General features: G+C 26.5%; 1 protein-coding gene across 1 annotated transcript in view; it reads left to right on the top strand.

Annotated features, from left to right (window-relative positions):
- The window catches only part of LOC107441504 (cell adhesion molecule Dscam1), a 410,456-nt gene that overhangs the window by 316,940 nt on the left and 77,260 nt on the right, over positions 1–16,256 (top strand). The window contains exons 19-20 of the mRNA XM_043043537.2: positions 186–479; positions 2,354–2,524. Of these exons, the coding sequence (XP_042899471.2) occupies positions 186–479; positions 2,354–2,524 (465 nt within the window). The remainder of the gene's footprint in view (positions 1–185; positions 480–2,353; positions 2,525–16,256) is intronic.

Below are 16,256 nucleotides of genomic sequence, written 5' to 3'. Positions count from 1 at the left end.
CTATTTATATATATTCTTTATCCAGAAATATCGCATTAAATTATACCAATAGATGTGTCTTAAAGAAGACTATTAGTTTTTAACCCATTTATAGTTTTCTCTTTATTTTATTTCATTTTATTTTATTATTTGTTCGTATATATATATATTAAAATATATAACATGCCTTTTTATCACCTGAAAAGCTCCAGTGGCTCCTGAAAAGAACGATTTCCTCCGTAGCAACACGACATCAGTGCAACTCAATTTGAAAAACTGGATGGATGATGGCTGTCCAATATCTCATCTCGTTATCCAATACAAACCACAGGGGCAGAAGGAATGGATACTTGTCTCAAATCACATCTTAACAGATCAAGAGATGCTGATGATAGCTGATCTCAGTCCAGGAACATGGCATGATTTACTGGTCACTGCTCATAGTGATGCTGGGACAACTGATGCAGAATATAGATTTGCCACATTAACACTTACTGGAGGTGAGTAATATAAGTATTTAAAGTGAATTTTTCTTTAAAAGAAATTATTTCTTATTTTACAAGTAGGAAAATTTGGGATTACATAGAGTATATTTGAAGAAACAAAAATCATTCACAAACGGTATATTTATATTTCGGTTAATCACTGTAGATTAAAATAATACTCTCGCCAGACATAAATATACTCTTTTCTGGAGACAATATTTGTCCTGAAGTAATAGAGTACAGAGATATCTTAGCTTCTACTTCAAATGCTATTATCAGTGTCTGAATAAACAATTCCTGTTTTGTTTCCCGTGTCACAAATTCTCTTTTTCTACGTTCTCTATGATTTATCTTCATTTTAATTTTATTTTCCCTATCGTTCTTATTCCCACCATCCATCTCAAATTTAGTCTTCGTTCTCTCTATCTCTATTTTCTCTCAACTGCTCTTTCATCTCTATGTAATTTTTTTAAAATTTTTTTTCACTCTCAAAGTGTTAAAAAGTTTTATTTTCATGATATTTTCGATTGCGAATATTTAATTTTAAAAAATATGCATATAATGATTGTTTTTCTAAAATTTAAATTTTAAAATCTTATTTTATAATTTGTGAAGGCCTTTTTCCAAATCCATTTGAAATCTAACAAGAATGATTTATTATAAATTTTTATCTAAAATGTGTGCTAACATCTTAGAGTTTAATTTAATGTGTCTGTAACAGTATAAAATAAAGCAAATTAATAAAAAGATAAAATTTAATTTAATCTTTTTTTCTTCTTCTCTCCAAGTAAGTCTGAAATTTAAAATTCATTATATTTCAAATAAAAAAAAAAAAAAAAAAAAAAAAAAAAAAAAAAAAAACGAAAACGAAAATGGTTTTTTGAAACACTGTGTTACTAAAAATTACTTATAATTTAATTTCAAATATGTGTAATATTTTGAATATTGAATACATCGTCTTTCATTTTCAGTTAATGATTATTCTGATAAAAGCATGTCAGAAATACCACAATTTAAAAAAAATTATTCTAATTTAAATATGTTTGAACTATAACACATTTATTTAGACAGCTAATAAAAAAAGCAATAATTGCAATAAATCGATCATTAAAAGAAAAAAACGATGAAAGATTAAATGTAGTTTAAAAATTATATATTGTGAATCGCTTAATTTCGAGAAGAGAAATCAAGTTGAGAAACTCTGTCACAAAATATATAAAGAGTAAATGTTTCACATTTTCTTCATGTTAAAATTAAGCAACGATCAGTTTTTCTTACGTTTATGTAGAAAAAAGAAGTTATTTGTATAAAAGGAATCAAACTTGCTCAGTTAAGTTTTTTTATTTTATTTGTTTATTTATTTATTTATTTACATATTTATTTATTTTTAGACCACAAACTTTTAAGTAATTTAATTTTGGAAAATTTCAATTATTTTGGTAAGGAAGGAACTATGAAATGTTTTGATTAGTGATTCAAAGATGGCAGCACCAAAAATACAGAAAGTTCCCAGCAAAAAATAATTTGAACAGAATGATTGAGAGGAAGAAATTCTTATCAACATATATGAGTCTATTTTATTTAAATGTCACTATTCTACATGTAAACTGGTAGATAAAGGGAAAAAAAAACATTTTTTTCTATTATTGAGTTAAGATTTCGTTTTATAGCTATTATCATTTAGTACTATTATGACGTTATGAAACTATTATTTAATAATTACTCAAAATGAAATAAACTTTAGTCATAAAAATAGAAAATCCATATTAGTGAGCAAAGTAAATAACTGAAAATAGTGATTTGTTTGTTAAGATAAGAACATTTATAAAAAAATTCTACGTTCTTTAAAAAAAAAAAAAAATTAATTTGTGCATTTATTTTTATTGCAGCAACTGTGCCTCCACTAAGTGTCACCCGCCATCATCACTTCTTTGAAGATCCCACTATATTGGTTCCTATTGTGTGTGCGGTTGTGGTTCTCATTGTGATCATCAGCGTAACGGCCTTTGTGGTCGTCTGGAAGAGAAGAGATCCTGCAGGGGAAGCACCCTCCGACATTTGTAAGTCCAAAGTGCGTTCTTTCGCCTCTATATTCACTGAACATTTTCTCTCTAGAAAGAATAAAGATATATTTCTTCTATCTAATCTTGTACTAATTCAGGGGGGGGGGAGAAAATTATAGCTTCGAACATTTTATAAGACAAAATTGCAATTTTTCTTTTCTTTTTTTCATTTATAATTGTTTATTGGATAGTTCCTTTTACGAAAGAAAATTTTAATTTGTTATAAATTTATTATTAGAGCTCTTCAGAAGTAACTAACTATTGCATTACGTAACAATAGAGGTTGTACAACTAATATTGCTGTTTAGAACAAGAAAATTAGAATTAGTATTTCTAAAATTTGGAATAATTTTAAGAAAAATATTAAAATTCTTATCATAATTATTGTTATAATAATTCAAACAAAATGCACTCTTTTTAAAAAACAACATTGACATTTCATTTGAAATTCAAGTTTAGTGCCCTGCCTCTATCAGGCATTTACCATGGAATTCTTTCCTAGTAATGAGTGCTACTTCATTTTTGGGGACAGAAGTTTTGTAGAGCATACCATGTCAAAAGCGTATTTCTTAAAGATTTTAAATTTATCGGAATATAATTCTTGGAACAAGAGCTTTTGTAAAGAAACAGTCGTCATAAGGCTTAATCAGACAGAAATGAAAATTAAAAAAAATAAATAAAATAAATTTAAATAAAATACAATTTTGAAAAAATAAATAAATAAAGTGCTTACTAAAATATAATATACAGATTTTGCGTAGAATTTGTCTTGAAACTCTAACCTTATTTTTTACTCCTTAACGACATTGTTGTGAAATTTTCCCACGTACGCTATGTAGCACAATTAGCGTTAAAGTTAAAATTAACTGCATCGAGGGAGAATAGCGATANATAATTTAAATAAAAATATTAAAATTCTTATCATAATTATTGTTATAATGATTCAAAAAAATGCATTCTTTTTAAAAAACAACATTAAAATTTCATTTGAAATTCAAGTTTAGTGCCCTGCCTCTATCAGGCATTTACCTTGGAATTCTTTCTTAGTAATGAGTGCTACTTCATTTTTGGTGACAGAAGTTTTGTAGAGCATACCATGTCAAGAGCGTATTTTCAAAGATTTTAAATTTATCGGAATATAATTCTTGGAACAAGAGCTTTTGTAAAGAAACAGTCGTCATTAGGCATAATCAGACAGAAATGAAAATTTAAAAAAATAAATAAAATAAATTTAAATAAAATACAATTTTAAAAAAATAAATAAATAAAATACAATTTTAAAAAAATAAATAAATAAAGTGCTTACTAAAATATAATATAAAGATTTTGCGTAGAATTTGTCTTGAAACTCTAACCTTATTTTTTACTCCTTAACGACATTGTTGTGAAATTTTCCCACGTACGCTATGTAGCACAATTAGCGTTAAAGTTAAAATTAACTGCATCGAGGGAGAATAGCGATATGAAAAATTTCTTTATTTTTAAATTTAGTGGAAACAATTTCTCAAATAATAATGCCATCTTATTGATTTTTATACAAAATTTTCTTTGTCAAAACCCGTAAAATCCTACTACTCAAATTTTGGAAACTATTTTACCAAAACAAACAATTTTACCAAATTAATGCAATTATACTGTCATACATAGTCATAGATTTTGATGAACGTATGTTTTTGAACTAATGCTTACTATTATAAACAAGGTAAAATCAAAATATTGTTCGAAATAAATTAATATGGTTACATCTAATTTTGTTTGTATCTTCAAGAACTAATATTATATAGATTTTTAGGTAAAAAAAGGAAGAAATGTTGGTTAAAAGAGCAATTAAGTACAGACTATTTATCAAAAATATTGGAATTAAATTTTCAAATTTCTTTCTTTCATTTTAACCATACAACCGACTGAACCTTTAAAAATTATTATCAGTAAAATAATTTTTTTTTTCAAATTTTTTTTCACTTACTGTTTATGGAATCTCGTCTACTCAGATTTCTATGAACTAAAAATGCTATTTGCTTAAATACCCCATAATTAGCTTAGAAACTTAATTTTTCTTTAATATGTTGGAAATGACAAGCATAATTTTTTTCCCTTTATAGTAGGAATTTTTTTTCTCCAAAATGTCCCCACCCTTGCCCTAGAATTTACTTGAAGTCGTACATTTTTTGCTTAAAACTTTCCCAAGCATCTATTCCATATTACAATTGTTCTTCAATGAAAAAAAAAATATAGCTGCAGATTTTTTACTAAAAAATCTGTAAGGACAAAATAAAACATCAAAAAACAGCATTTATTGGAGCTCGATTAGAGGTAAATCCTTCTTGTTGCCAGATGGCGTTTTATAAAAATAATTTTGGAATTCTTGCTTACTGATAGCATTCGATAAATGTAGTTTTGCTACAATATATCTCCATGAAATACAATAAAATAGAAACATCATTCAATAACGGGTTACATTCATCCAGTAATAGAATATACTCGAATTTTTTATTTTAATTAAAATTGTCATGAATTATACTGATGACTAAGAGGTAATTTTTTATAAGTGGGCTCCAAAGACCAGTTCTCATTGATTAATTTTTCCAAAATTTATTAATTATTTTTTAAAAATTAAATATTTTTTTTATGTGCTGAAATTTTGGATAGTTCGAATTAAAAAAAATTCTTAATTAATTTATAAAAATAAGATTATATATATGCTTTTTCGAGTCTAACTAATATATTGATTCTTTTGTGTAATAATTTTTTTTTTTAATGTTTCCCGATATGTGCTTTACATGTTTTAAGATTTTTCATTTGATGGTAGAGCAATATACAGAAACATTTCATTTTCCACATAGTGTTCGCGTTGTTTTACACTAAAAACGCTCTTAAATACATTATCCCGAAAATCTTATCATCATATTGCCCTTAGTCTTTCACTTCATGAAAAAAAAAATATATATATATATATATGAAATTCATTAAATTATCAACGTTTACCATTTAAAATTGTCCGCCGCCATGATATTGTTACAAATACATATTGATATACAATTCTTTCTTTAATGTACAATAATTTTCTGAACAGTAAAGTTGCTGATTTAAAGATTTGTACTACATTATTTTATAGTGCAATTTGTTTTGTTTCAAGCTACTTATTCGCTTTGTCATTTAATAGGTGAAATAAAAAACTTAGCATGATTTTGAGTTAGTGCTGCCGTCTATACGTTGAAGTTGAAAGCTTTCCTTGTCTTGACAAATTTACTTCTGTTTTTAAGTATATACTAACTATGGTATAATTATTTCAGTTTTCTACAGATGCAATTTTTTCACACTACATATAATAAGTAGAAATATTTTTTTTTACAATATAAAAAACCCCTCTTGGATTAAGTTTCAAATCACTTTTAAAATTGAAATGCTTAAATGACACAATTAAATAGTAATTGATATTTTATAGTATAAGTTTTCCAAGCATATATTAGAAAACCAGATAGTTAATAATGATAACTTAATAATTTGGCATTAAAAAGGATGTGCTTTAATTGCATAAAATGCTGCATACAGTAATGTTTATGCAGTTATAGAATAAAATTATTGAATATAATGTTGGAATAATTATGGAAAACATTGTAAAATATATGCAATGCAAAGACAAATTATTCTAAATGACAGAGTAACAAAAGGTAACCTTTCCATTTAGCATATTATCATAATATATTACGGTATATTAAAGGCAATATTCGTTAAAATATACTCCTTCCTCATTGTAGTACATACCTACTCCCTCTGATAGTAAAAAAGGTATATAAATTGTTCTGATTACTTAAATTCGTTAGCTCTTTGGATTATATTTTTCAACGAGTCATAAATAAAGCATTCATTTGGATTTAATATAATATTTTTATTAATTAAAAATTGTAATTAGTTTTAAGCATATTATTTTTTTAGACCATCAAACTGAAAAATGAAAGTGAATTTGAATGCGAAGATTTTTTGAAAGTAAATTAAAATTTTCTTAAAAGTTTATAACAAGTTTTTATATCTATTTCATTTCTCAATTGAATTAATTTACGCTTATCTTTTTTTTATTAGAATTTTCAGACGCGTGTGTATAGTTTGGTGCTGCCATCTAGAAGCAAAAAGTTAAACAATATTAAAATTAAATTTAATTTTTCGTTAAATATTTTTCTAACCTCATTTGTTGAATATAATTTTTACAATATGTTAAATAAATGTTATACGATGATTAAATTTCAAAATCATGCATTAATAAAATCATCGATTTTTTTAAAATTATTTTTTTACAGTAATAACTAAATTTAAATTAGTATATATCGATTAAAATGTTATAGGATAATACGTTAATGTGGACGTCTATAAGAGTTAAATAATTTTTAGGTTATGAAAGTGGGGTAAAGTCTTATTTAACCGAAATATAACATCAATATATTATTATTAAATGCAGTTAGTAAAATCAACTGCTCATTCAATGTTATCAGCAATTCAAGCCAAAAATGATTATGATTTTATTGTGATTACTGTGTGTTTCCAGTTATCTTTTTGTGCTTGGAATATTTTAGGGAAAAAAGTAACGCTTGTGCTAATTTACTAAAGGTGCTAAACTTCAATAGAATTAAGAGACGATAGAAATTTCCTCTCGCTGAGAGCAAAAACTTTTAATAAAATTGATTCAAGTTAATGAAATAATCAACTCAATAAAATGTTGAAATTTATTTTGTCGTATACAAAGAATTATCATAGAATTATCATAATTGTTTAATCGGAATTCATTTTTACAACCGTAATTACGAAAATTGTCGACAATTTGAAATCAACTTTAGAATTGAAAAATTTTCTTGCTATTACGGTCATTAAAAGATATAGATTAATTGAAAAATTATTGAAAAATTACCGTAAAAATATTTTAAAAACTTTCTTTTAGTAGCCCACTTATTAAAAATAGCCTCGTAGTTATCAGGATTAGACATAACAATTTTATATAAAAACAAAAATTCAAATACATTCTATTAGTGGATGAGTGTAACCCTTTATTGAATGAAGTTTTTATTTTATTCTATTTATGGAAATACTGTATTGTAACAGAACTGCATTTATTGAACGCTATCAGCAAACAAGCAGAATTCCAAAATTATTTTTATTAAACTCCATCTGGCAACAAGAATGATTTACATGTTGTACACAAAAATGCTTAAATGTTACAGTACAAGATGAATCGAGATGTGGTTTTTTGGTGTCTTATTTTGTCCGCACACTCCTTTAAATAAATAATTTATAGCTTGTTTGTTTTCATAGAAGAACAATTAAAATATGGAATGGATGCTTTGGATGCTATTACTGAAAAATTACATAATAAAGAACCGGCGCTAAAAGTGCCGGTACTTTTTACCATAATTTTTCATGATTTTTTTTAATGTATATATACATTTAATACCTTTTGATTTATCACGCGCCCTATATTTAAAAAAAAAAAGTGCGTTCCAAATATGTTTTGCTTAGACACTAGATGATCATTAGTAATTCTACATGGCATAAGTAACTCAACATTAGATGAATAAAGATAAAAAGGATATAAAGAAAGACATAATTTACATATTGTATACAAAAATGCTTAAATGTTACATGTGTTTGAGGATTTTTTGTCTCTCTCTCTCTCTTCTTTTAATTCGAATAAACATAATTTCGCAATTAATTTTTTATTTTTTAAGATTTGTGGTTTGCAAGGATATTCATAATTAATTTATACAGATTTCTTCAAAATGTGGCAAAAAAAACAAAAAAAAAAACAAGAAGATTTTTTAAATAGGAATTTAAATTTTTCTTAAAATAATAATAATAATAATATAGTAGATCCTAAATTCTTCCTCTAGTGCGATTACAAAAACGGAAAATATCACAAAATAGTTACACTCAGTATAAGTAAGTACTCACATCATCAGTACTTCTAGGGATTTAGAGAGTAGATTTTGTCTTTATGTTTTCCTCTGAAAAATTCAAACATTGCCGATATGTTCAAGGCCCTCGCATAATTGTCTTTAAGTAATTGTTTGTTTTACATTATAAATTTGGTGTCATTTTATCATGTTTCAGAGCAGGTTTTCAGGTCATTGGCTCATTAAAAACCATAGTATCAGAACTTTTCCAGTGCCAAAAGTTCATCCCAAGGCAACAAATTATAGGGGGGAAAAACGAGATCAAAATTGATCCAGGGGCACAGTGGATTTCCTCTCTATCAGAAAGTTGTGACATTATTACAATAGATAAACTCAAATATCATTCAATAAAACCAAACCAATGAAATAAGAACGTCAGTCGAAATTGTTGAATCAATTTAAGACGTAACAATAATGGATGATTGGGAAACTCGTTTGCTTTCTGGATTATTTACAACCTCAGCCATTTTTTTGCCAGCCATTTCGCTCACTTTGCCATTCTATGGAATCCACGAATAGAGCCAATCTGTGTCGTTGTATCCTTGGCACCATGGCCATGACTCCGAAACTACCTGATATTGAAGTGACTGACAACAGGAAACGATTTCGATTATTTTATACGGTTACATTTCTTTCTTTTTTTTCTTTTTTTTTTTGACAGGATTTTTTTTGTCTTGTACTTTGTTTCGTCACTAGAAAAAAGAAAGCACGTTTTCCATTAATAGGTTTTAAATATATGTTTATGTCTATATTCCTTACCTGATAATGTGCAGAATGTTGAATTCTTAATATACAAGTCTTAAGGAGAAATGGTTGCTAATTATACATTTCAGCTAATATTGGTGCAGATAATCTCAAAGAACTCGAATCTGACGGAGAGACGAAAAACTCCGATTTATCTTTAGTTCATCTTTCTGTTTGTTCTGTGAATATAAATTGTGTACATTATGGCAAATATCAGTGCCGTTAATCTGCCATAACTTAAATCTGGCAGGATTGAAAAAAAAAACTTAGATTCATCTAAAGTTCAAGTTCAATGAATACAAATTATGTACATTTTGGTCAATATTAGTATAGTTAATTTGCTATGTTTTTCTCCCTTTCTCTTAATATTAATGAAAAATTATTTAGGTTGATGTTTTATTTTGCTATATTTTTCCTTGTGGAATGATTTCTAAACACATTAATAGTAAGATTAATTGGGCTATCAGTGTACATCATAAATACTTATTTTTAATAATATCCTTAGGAGTTCCTGACTTTCACTTAGAACTATTTTCTCAACCAGAATACAATGTTAATTCAGAAATTAAGGGAATTTGAAATAAATACCATAGATTTGAATGCATCTATCCACATTCATCCTTTCATTTCCAAAATTCTGCTGCAAAACATTGTATTATCGATACTGGCAATGACAATGGACAAACAACAGACAAAAGAAAACAAGGTTATCCTTTCTATTGTACACATGTTATTCCTTTCTTTCACACTGAGTCGACTCGTTCTGCTGGTTGAGTCTATTGTAGATAGATTACAATAACAGAAACAAGAAACTGTTACCTTGTTGGTTCTGTTTATTTTTCTTCAGGTATTGAAAATAAAAGCAATTTTTTTTTCAACTATCGAAAATAAAGCTTTATCAAAAATATTAAATAAGAAAACTAGCAGAATTGCTCTGGTTTTCCTGAATTCAAATTTACAAACATATATAATAACATAAAAAATAATACATATTGAATGGATTATATTAAAATATTTTAATTTATCCATTTATCTTACAGTTTGAGATTCTCCATTAAATCAAACTAGATTATTTAGTGAGGAAGCCAAAAACCTCACGTATAAAAATAAAAATAAAAACTAAAATAATTACTTCTGATTAAAATTTTTCCAAGTGACAAGAAATATTAAAAAAAATTTATAAGTTGTTCAAAAATATTTATACTATTGATTGACTATTTGATTGACTAAGCTGGTCTGTGATACTCTATTGTATTAATTAGACTTATCTGGATGTTAAAAGTTCAAATGCGAAAAAAAGTAAATAAATATAAAAAACTTATGACGTTGATTTTGAGCATAGTTTTACACTGATAAAATATTTTTTAACGGTAAAATNGTCTCAAAGAAAACAAAAAAACAAAAAAAAAAAAAAAAAATGCAGAAAAAAAAACTTTATTAAATAAATTATTTCAAATTTTCATACTATTACGTCAATTTAGTTGTTCGTTTTCCGATGATGCTTTTTTATATTAAACAAGATAGGGTGAAAACATTTGAAGATAACAAATGCATAACGAATTGACACAAACACAGTAAAAATATGCAAACAAAAGGACGAGTAAACAAATAAAACTGTTTAAGAGAAAAACCAAATTGACAAGTGACCAGCAGTTTGATAAATGGGAAAACATTTCAAATTTGAGATTTTTTTTTTAATTTATTTTTTTTTATTCATTTTTTACTTATTTATTTTTTTACTTTATCTTATAACTTTTATTTTTAGCCCAGAAGATAAAATTTAATTTTTATCTGTTTTCAAAACAAACAAAATGATTGAAAGAAAAATTCTTCAGTCATCGTTTGAGAAAATGATTTCGTTAGATTTGTGGCAGCATATTTTCCCCTTTTATCTGCAATCGTACATAAATTATGTCGACAAGAGTGTTAAGTTATATTATTTTTCTTAAATGCAGACAATGTTATAACTTGAAATTAATTAAGGTATTCAAAGTACATTTGCTACAAATCAATACAATTTTCGGTTAATTTCAATTTGTCTTTGTTATTTTTGTCTTTGTTAAACAAAATATGCTTTGCGGAAACAAGCACAACAGCCTCACACAGTTACATTACATTTTCGATTGGTTTCAAATATGTTACGCTTTGTTCCTAAATGTTGAAAATAACTTAATTCCACCTTTTTTTCTGGGGAGGGGGAGTTTTCTTAATATAGGGGCTCCACGAAAGTGTTGTCTTATAAATACCGGTAGCCCCTTTGTAACCTGTACTTGTGACCTGCAAGTACAAGTATTTATTACATGTAAGTTAATCAAAGCATTACAGAATTTCATCGAATTAACTGAAAACCTCATAAGGACCTGCTATTTGTGACACCATGAATCATAGTTATAACTCTACACTTTAGTTTTGAGTGATTTAAAAATTAATTACTTTTGTAATAAAATTAATAAATAGAGAAAATAATTAGTTTTTTTAGTATATTTTAAATACATTTTCNNNTATATATACATATATATACTATTTCTGTATGCATAAGAAATAAGTACTGCTTATTTATGTACATTTTTCCTCGTGTCATCAAAATCAAGGATATTTATCTCTCTAAAATAGCATCACTTAAGTCTTGGTAAATGTGTTAGATATGGCGTTAACTATTAGAAATATATGGATATAATACAACTTAACTGTCAGCATTTCATAGTTAAATACGTTACATCAGTGGTTGCCTTTTAAAAATAATTGGCAAAAATTATCTCATAGCTAAATGCAATTGATATATTATTGCCTTTTAAAAATATACTGAAATATACTTTTATTGAAAAAAAAACGATTTTTAATTAGGTTAATTTTTCAGGATTTTGAAAAATAAGTTTCCTTCCTTTTCAATGAAATATCACCATTTATATTTCGAAAATACATTTATCATGACATTTTTTGGCATTACATATTTTTAAAGTCAAATAAATAGGGTGCCCATATTGGGGCAATGCTTAATTGTGTAAATACTAAAAGCGCTAAAATCATCTTAAACTTTCAAATATGGGTTAAAATTAATATATGAAGTATCATAAAGATTTCATCAACAAAGTATGAACATTTGTAGTTGTTTCTTTGTCTAATTCAAATTTAAGCTTTAATGATAAATATAAATTAGGGACAATAGAGGTGCTAAGCTTCGCATTTAAATTAGCCCATAACTTTAAACCAAGGATAATTTGTTTAACATCTAGAATATAGATAAAAACAAAACCAAAAAAAATTTGCAAGTTTATTTTGTATATCGAATATGGCATTACGTCATGGTGAACAAAACATTCTAACATAGACTATGATAAATTACGTTTATTCGCAAATTACAAAACTCTTAATTTTAAACGATTTATTTTAAATTTAATTAAAATTTAAACCAAGAATAAAACCAATAATTAATTTATCATTTAATTTTTAAAAAAATGTATAGTATAATGTTGTGAGTAATTAAAAATACATCGTCAAATAATATACTAAATAATTTGGTAAATTCCGAAATATATTTAATATAAAAATAATTTTTATTAATAAAATTAATTTTTATAAATCTTTATAATAAATTTACAGCATAATAAGTTAATGTGAATTTCAAATCAAGTTGGGTCATATCTTGTAATTTAGTTATGATATGACTTACTTGAAAAACTTTAACACTATCTGTAGAAGCGGGAACTTAGAAATTGTACATTCGTTAACTAATTGCCTTGATTTTTAAGTGAATAAGGCTCCAAGAAAAAAATGTTACTTAAAATCTTTCATGTTATAAATCAATTTCAATTTATTTCTTCTCTGAAAAAAGTTCTTTTTTTATCTATCAATATTAATCTCATTTGTATAGATAATTTCGATCAGCATGGAATTTCATTTCTCGAAAAAAAAAGTTATATTTTTAAATTCCAAAAGTTTAAATCATCACCCGTTTCAATCCAAATTTTACAATTTTGGTAGTATTTGTTTTGGCTGGATTTGATTGCATCTCCATACGAAGCACATGTGCAAAATATCTCGCTATTTGGCATTATTTCATTAGTCAATTTTCAGTGTCAGCGATAACCCTGACAGAAGTCATAAGAAAAAAGAAATTGAATATTCATTGCATGAAAGTATTTGATTTTATCTCCTCACTTTGAAGGATGTGGTAATAAGGAGAAGTAGTAAACAATAAAAATTCCCAATTTAATTTAATTTGATTATATCAAATTAAATTGCTATTTGAAACATTTTGGTATTTTTTCCATTTTTTCTTAAATGTGTATACATATCTGAAAATTTCTTGGCTATAAGTGAAAGATTAAAAATAATGTTACCAAAAATCAGATTGTTATCAGAAAGAATCAAAACCAATTAAAAAATTATCAATACCCCCAAAACTCTGCTCATGCAGCAAATTGTGTTTCTTTTGAATTTAAAGTAAATTGAAAGAAAGCTCTTGCAAATTTTAAGAACGCAATATAAATATAACGAAGAAAATTTCATTATTTTTAGAAAATGTCACTTATACTTGTTCATCAATGAAATGAAAGTTTCATTTTACTTTTTAAATAGGAACATTGTTAAATGTGCATGCATATAAACGCATAAATACATGCAAAATAAAGCAAATTTGTTGTCGTGGTTGTTTCTAATGGCAATTGGACCAGTCAAGCTCACCAGCCATTGGCCTTTTGCAAAGTAAGTCAAACAGATGTGCCTTTTGTTTGATAAGAGAGTACTGCAAGGGTGAAAGCACGTCTTAGCTCTGAACCCAATTGATAGATGGCAGCACCACTCATGTTATTTGACTTGATATTACATGCTATATGATTTAAACTAAGTTTAAATAACTTGAAAAAACGTATATTTTTACAAAATAAATTAATAATAATGTCTTTTAAGAATTTTATTCCAGAGTATTTGAATAAGAAAGAATTAAGTAAAAAAGTGAAATATTTTTAATCTTTAAAAAATATTTTTTTTAAAAATCAGGATGAGTCCTACCGATCTGATAGAAGATGCTTTAAAATATCATTAATACACTTAACAAATTCAAGAAGTATTTTTAAGAAAAATTGATAAGAATTCGGCATCAATCTACCAAATCCAATTTTTATTTCCTGAAAGGAATCTTCATTAGTCACAAATTCTCTTTTGAAAATCATTTTAAACATGTTAATTTGATTAATTACTTCATTAACTTATGAAAAGAAGTTTGAATGTGGAAAAGTTAGTTTAGAAAAATTAGAATTGAAACTGAGAGACTTTAACAATTTTAAATTTGTATTAGTTATTATTCCACCTTTTTATTTCAGCTTTGTTCACAAGAATATTTCTCGGAACGAAAGAGGGGTTTTGATTTTTAAACCTAACTATAATGTTTCAATCGATAAATAAATCAAAATATGTATGTATTATGATAGTAAATTATAACTATTTTCAAAATTTTAGATTTAATTGGCTGTTATTGAAATCAAATAACAAGCAGGAGTTTCGAGCAGAACTGGAGAAAAAAAAACTTTGTTTCCATGTAAACTAAGAGAACAAAAATATATGTTTTAAAAGCGATTTCTAATACATAAACAATAACTAATTCGAAATAAATATCATTATCTTTATTCATGTTTCGTATACAATTGAAGTAGTATTAGAGCTGAGCAGCGTGCTATTCCGATGATTTGGAAATCATCTCCGAGGATGACCTGAAGGCATGTCATCACATATCGTGCTATGCAGACATGAGTGCACACTCGCTTTGGTAGCCCGACGACAAGCCCGTGAAGTTAAACACTTTACGGCTGAACAGTTTAAGGAGGACAGATATAACACAACCTCAGTCACTTTGCAGCCCGATCAAAGTGGTTAGACAGATCTGCTCACTGAACTCTGCAAGTGTTGTTTGACTTCGGGGATCTACTGAGAACCGTCTCTTACAATCAGTCTACCGTAGAATTAAACAACTAAAGAACGTCAAAGGCGAATGCAAAAAATCGTGAATATTTTTTTTCTGTATCCAAGTTAGTAAAACATTAAAATCATCAAACATTTTTAAATAGAGATGCGTGGATGTTTGAATTTCCATTTGAACCATTACGCAATAAATTTGCTTTTTATCAAGTATCCAATCAGAGAATGGTGTTGATGTCAAAATAAAAGTATTGTATTTTATTAAGTAGATTTATTACATTATATTATATTGTAATCTGAAAATTTCTTAGCATGACTGATTTCAGACAATTTCAAATCCATCGACAATAACTGGCTTAAAATAAATTGCATTGGTATCATTCGTGTTTCCTAAACAATTGAAGAACATCAAAGATAGAAGTAAAAAAGCAACATCAATTTAATGCTAGGCTAAAGCCATAAAAGCAGCCAACTTTTTTTTAAACTAGAGGATTTAAAAATAGATATAAATGAATTGTCAGAATTTCCATTTAAACCGAAAACCAATAAATTCATTTTTTTATCACCTGACCAATCAGAGAAAGGTGTTGATGTCAAAACAATAGAGGGATGAAGAAAAGAAAAACGACATGACTTATGGCTTCATTCTTTCATTTTCATAAGCTTCTAACAGCATTCCTTTGTAAGAGGATGAAAGGGATTTCTATTGAAAAATGTATTGTGTACCTAAGCCTTCAAAGAAAAAGAACAATGACACGGGGGTTGAGATCTCAGGGTGTTGAGAAGAATTCATTCGTTTTCCTTTTGTCTTCTGCGTGCGGGATAAATAGTGGTGTTAAGTGAATGGAATTTGTAAAAATGAAGAATTCCGTTTCTTTAAAATCCATGGCGTAAAAAGCTTATATGTTAGTCCATTTATAACACGCTGCGCATGCTATATATCAATTGGTATGCACTGTTTTTGTACAATATTTTAAGAACAGTTTATTTTACTTTTACTTTCTTATTCATATATTTCTCCCAGGAAATATTTTAATATAAATTTTAATTCTCTCGAAGGATATATTATTAAACTATGAAGTTATTGTATATACACATATTATGTTACTGTATATATAGTATATGTATATATA

This window comes from Parasteatoda tepidariorum, chromosome 8 (assembly GCF_043381705.1).
Source record: "Parasteatoda tepidariorum isolate YZ-2023 chromosome 8, CAS_Ptep_4.0, whole genome shotgun sequence".
In the NCBI taxonomy this organism is placed as follows: domain Eukaryota; kingdom Metazoa; phylum Arthropoda; class Arachnida; order Araneae; family Theridiidae; genus Parasteatoda; species Parasteatoda tepidariorum.
Note: the sequence above shows the minus strand (reverse complement) of the source record. Positions and strands in the feature narration are given on the sequence as shown.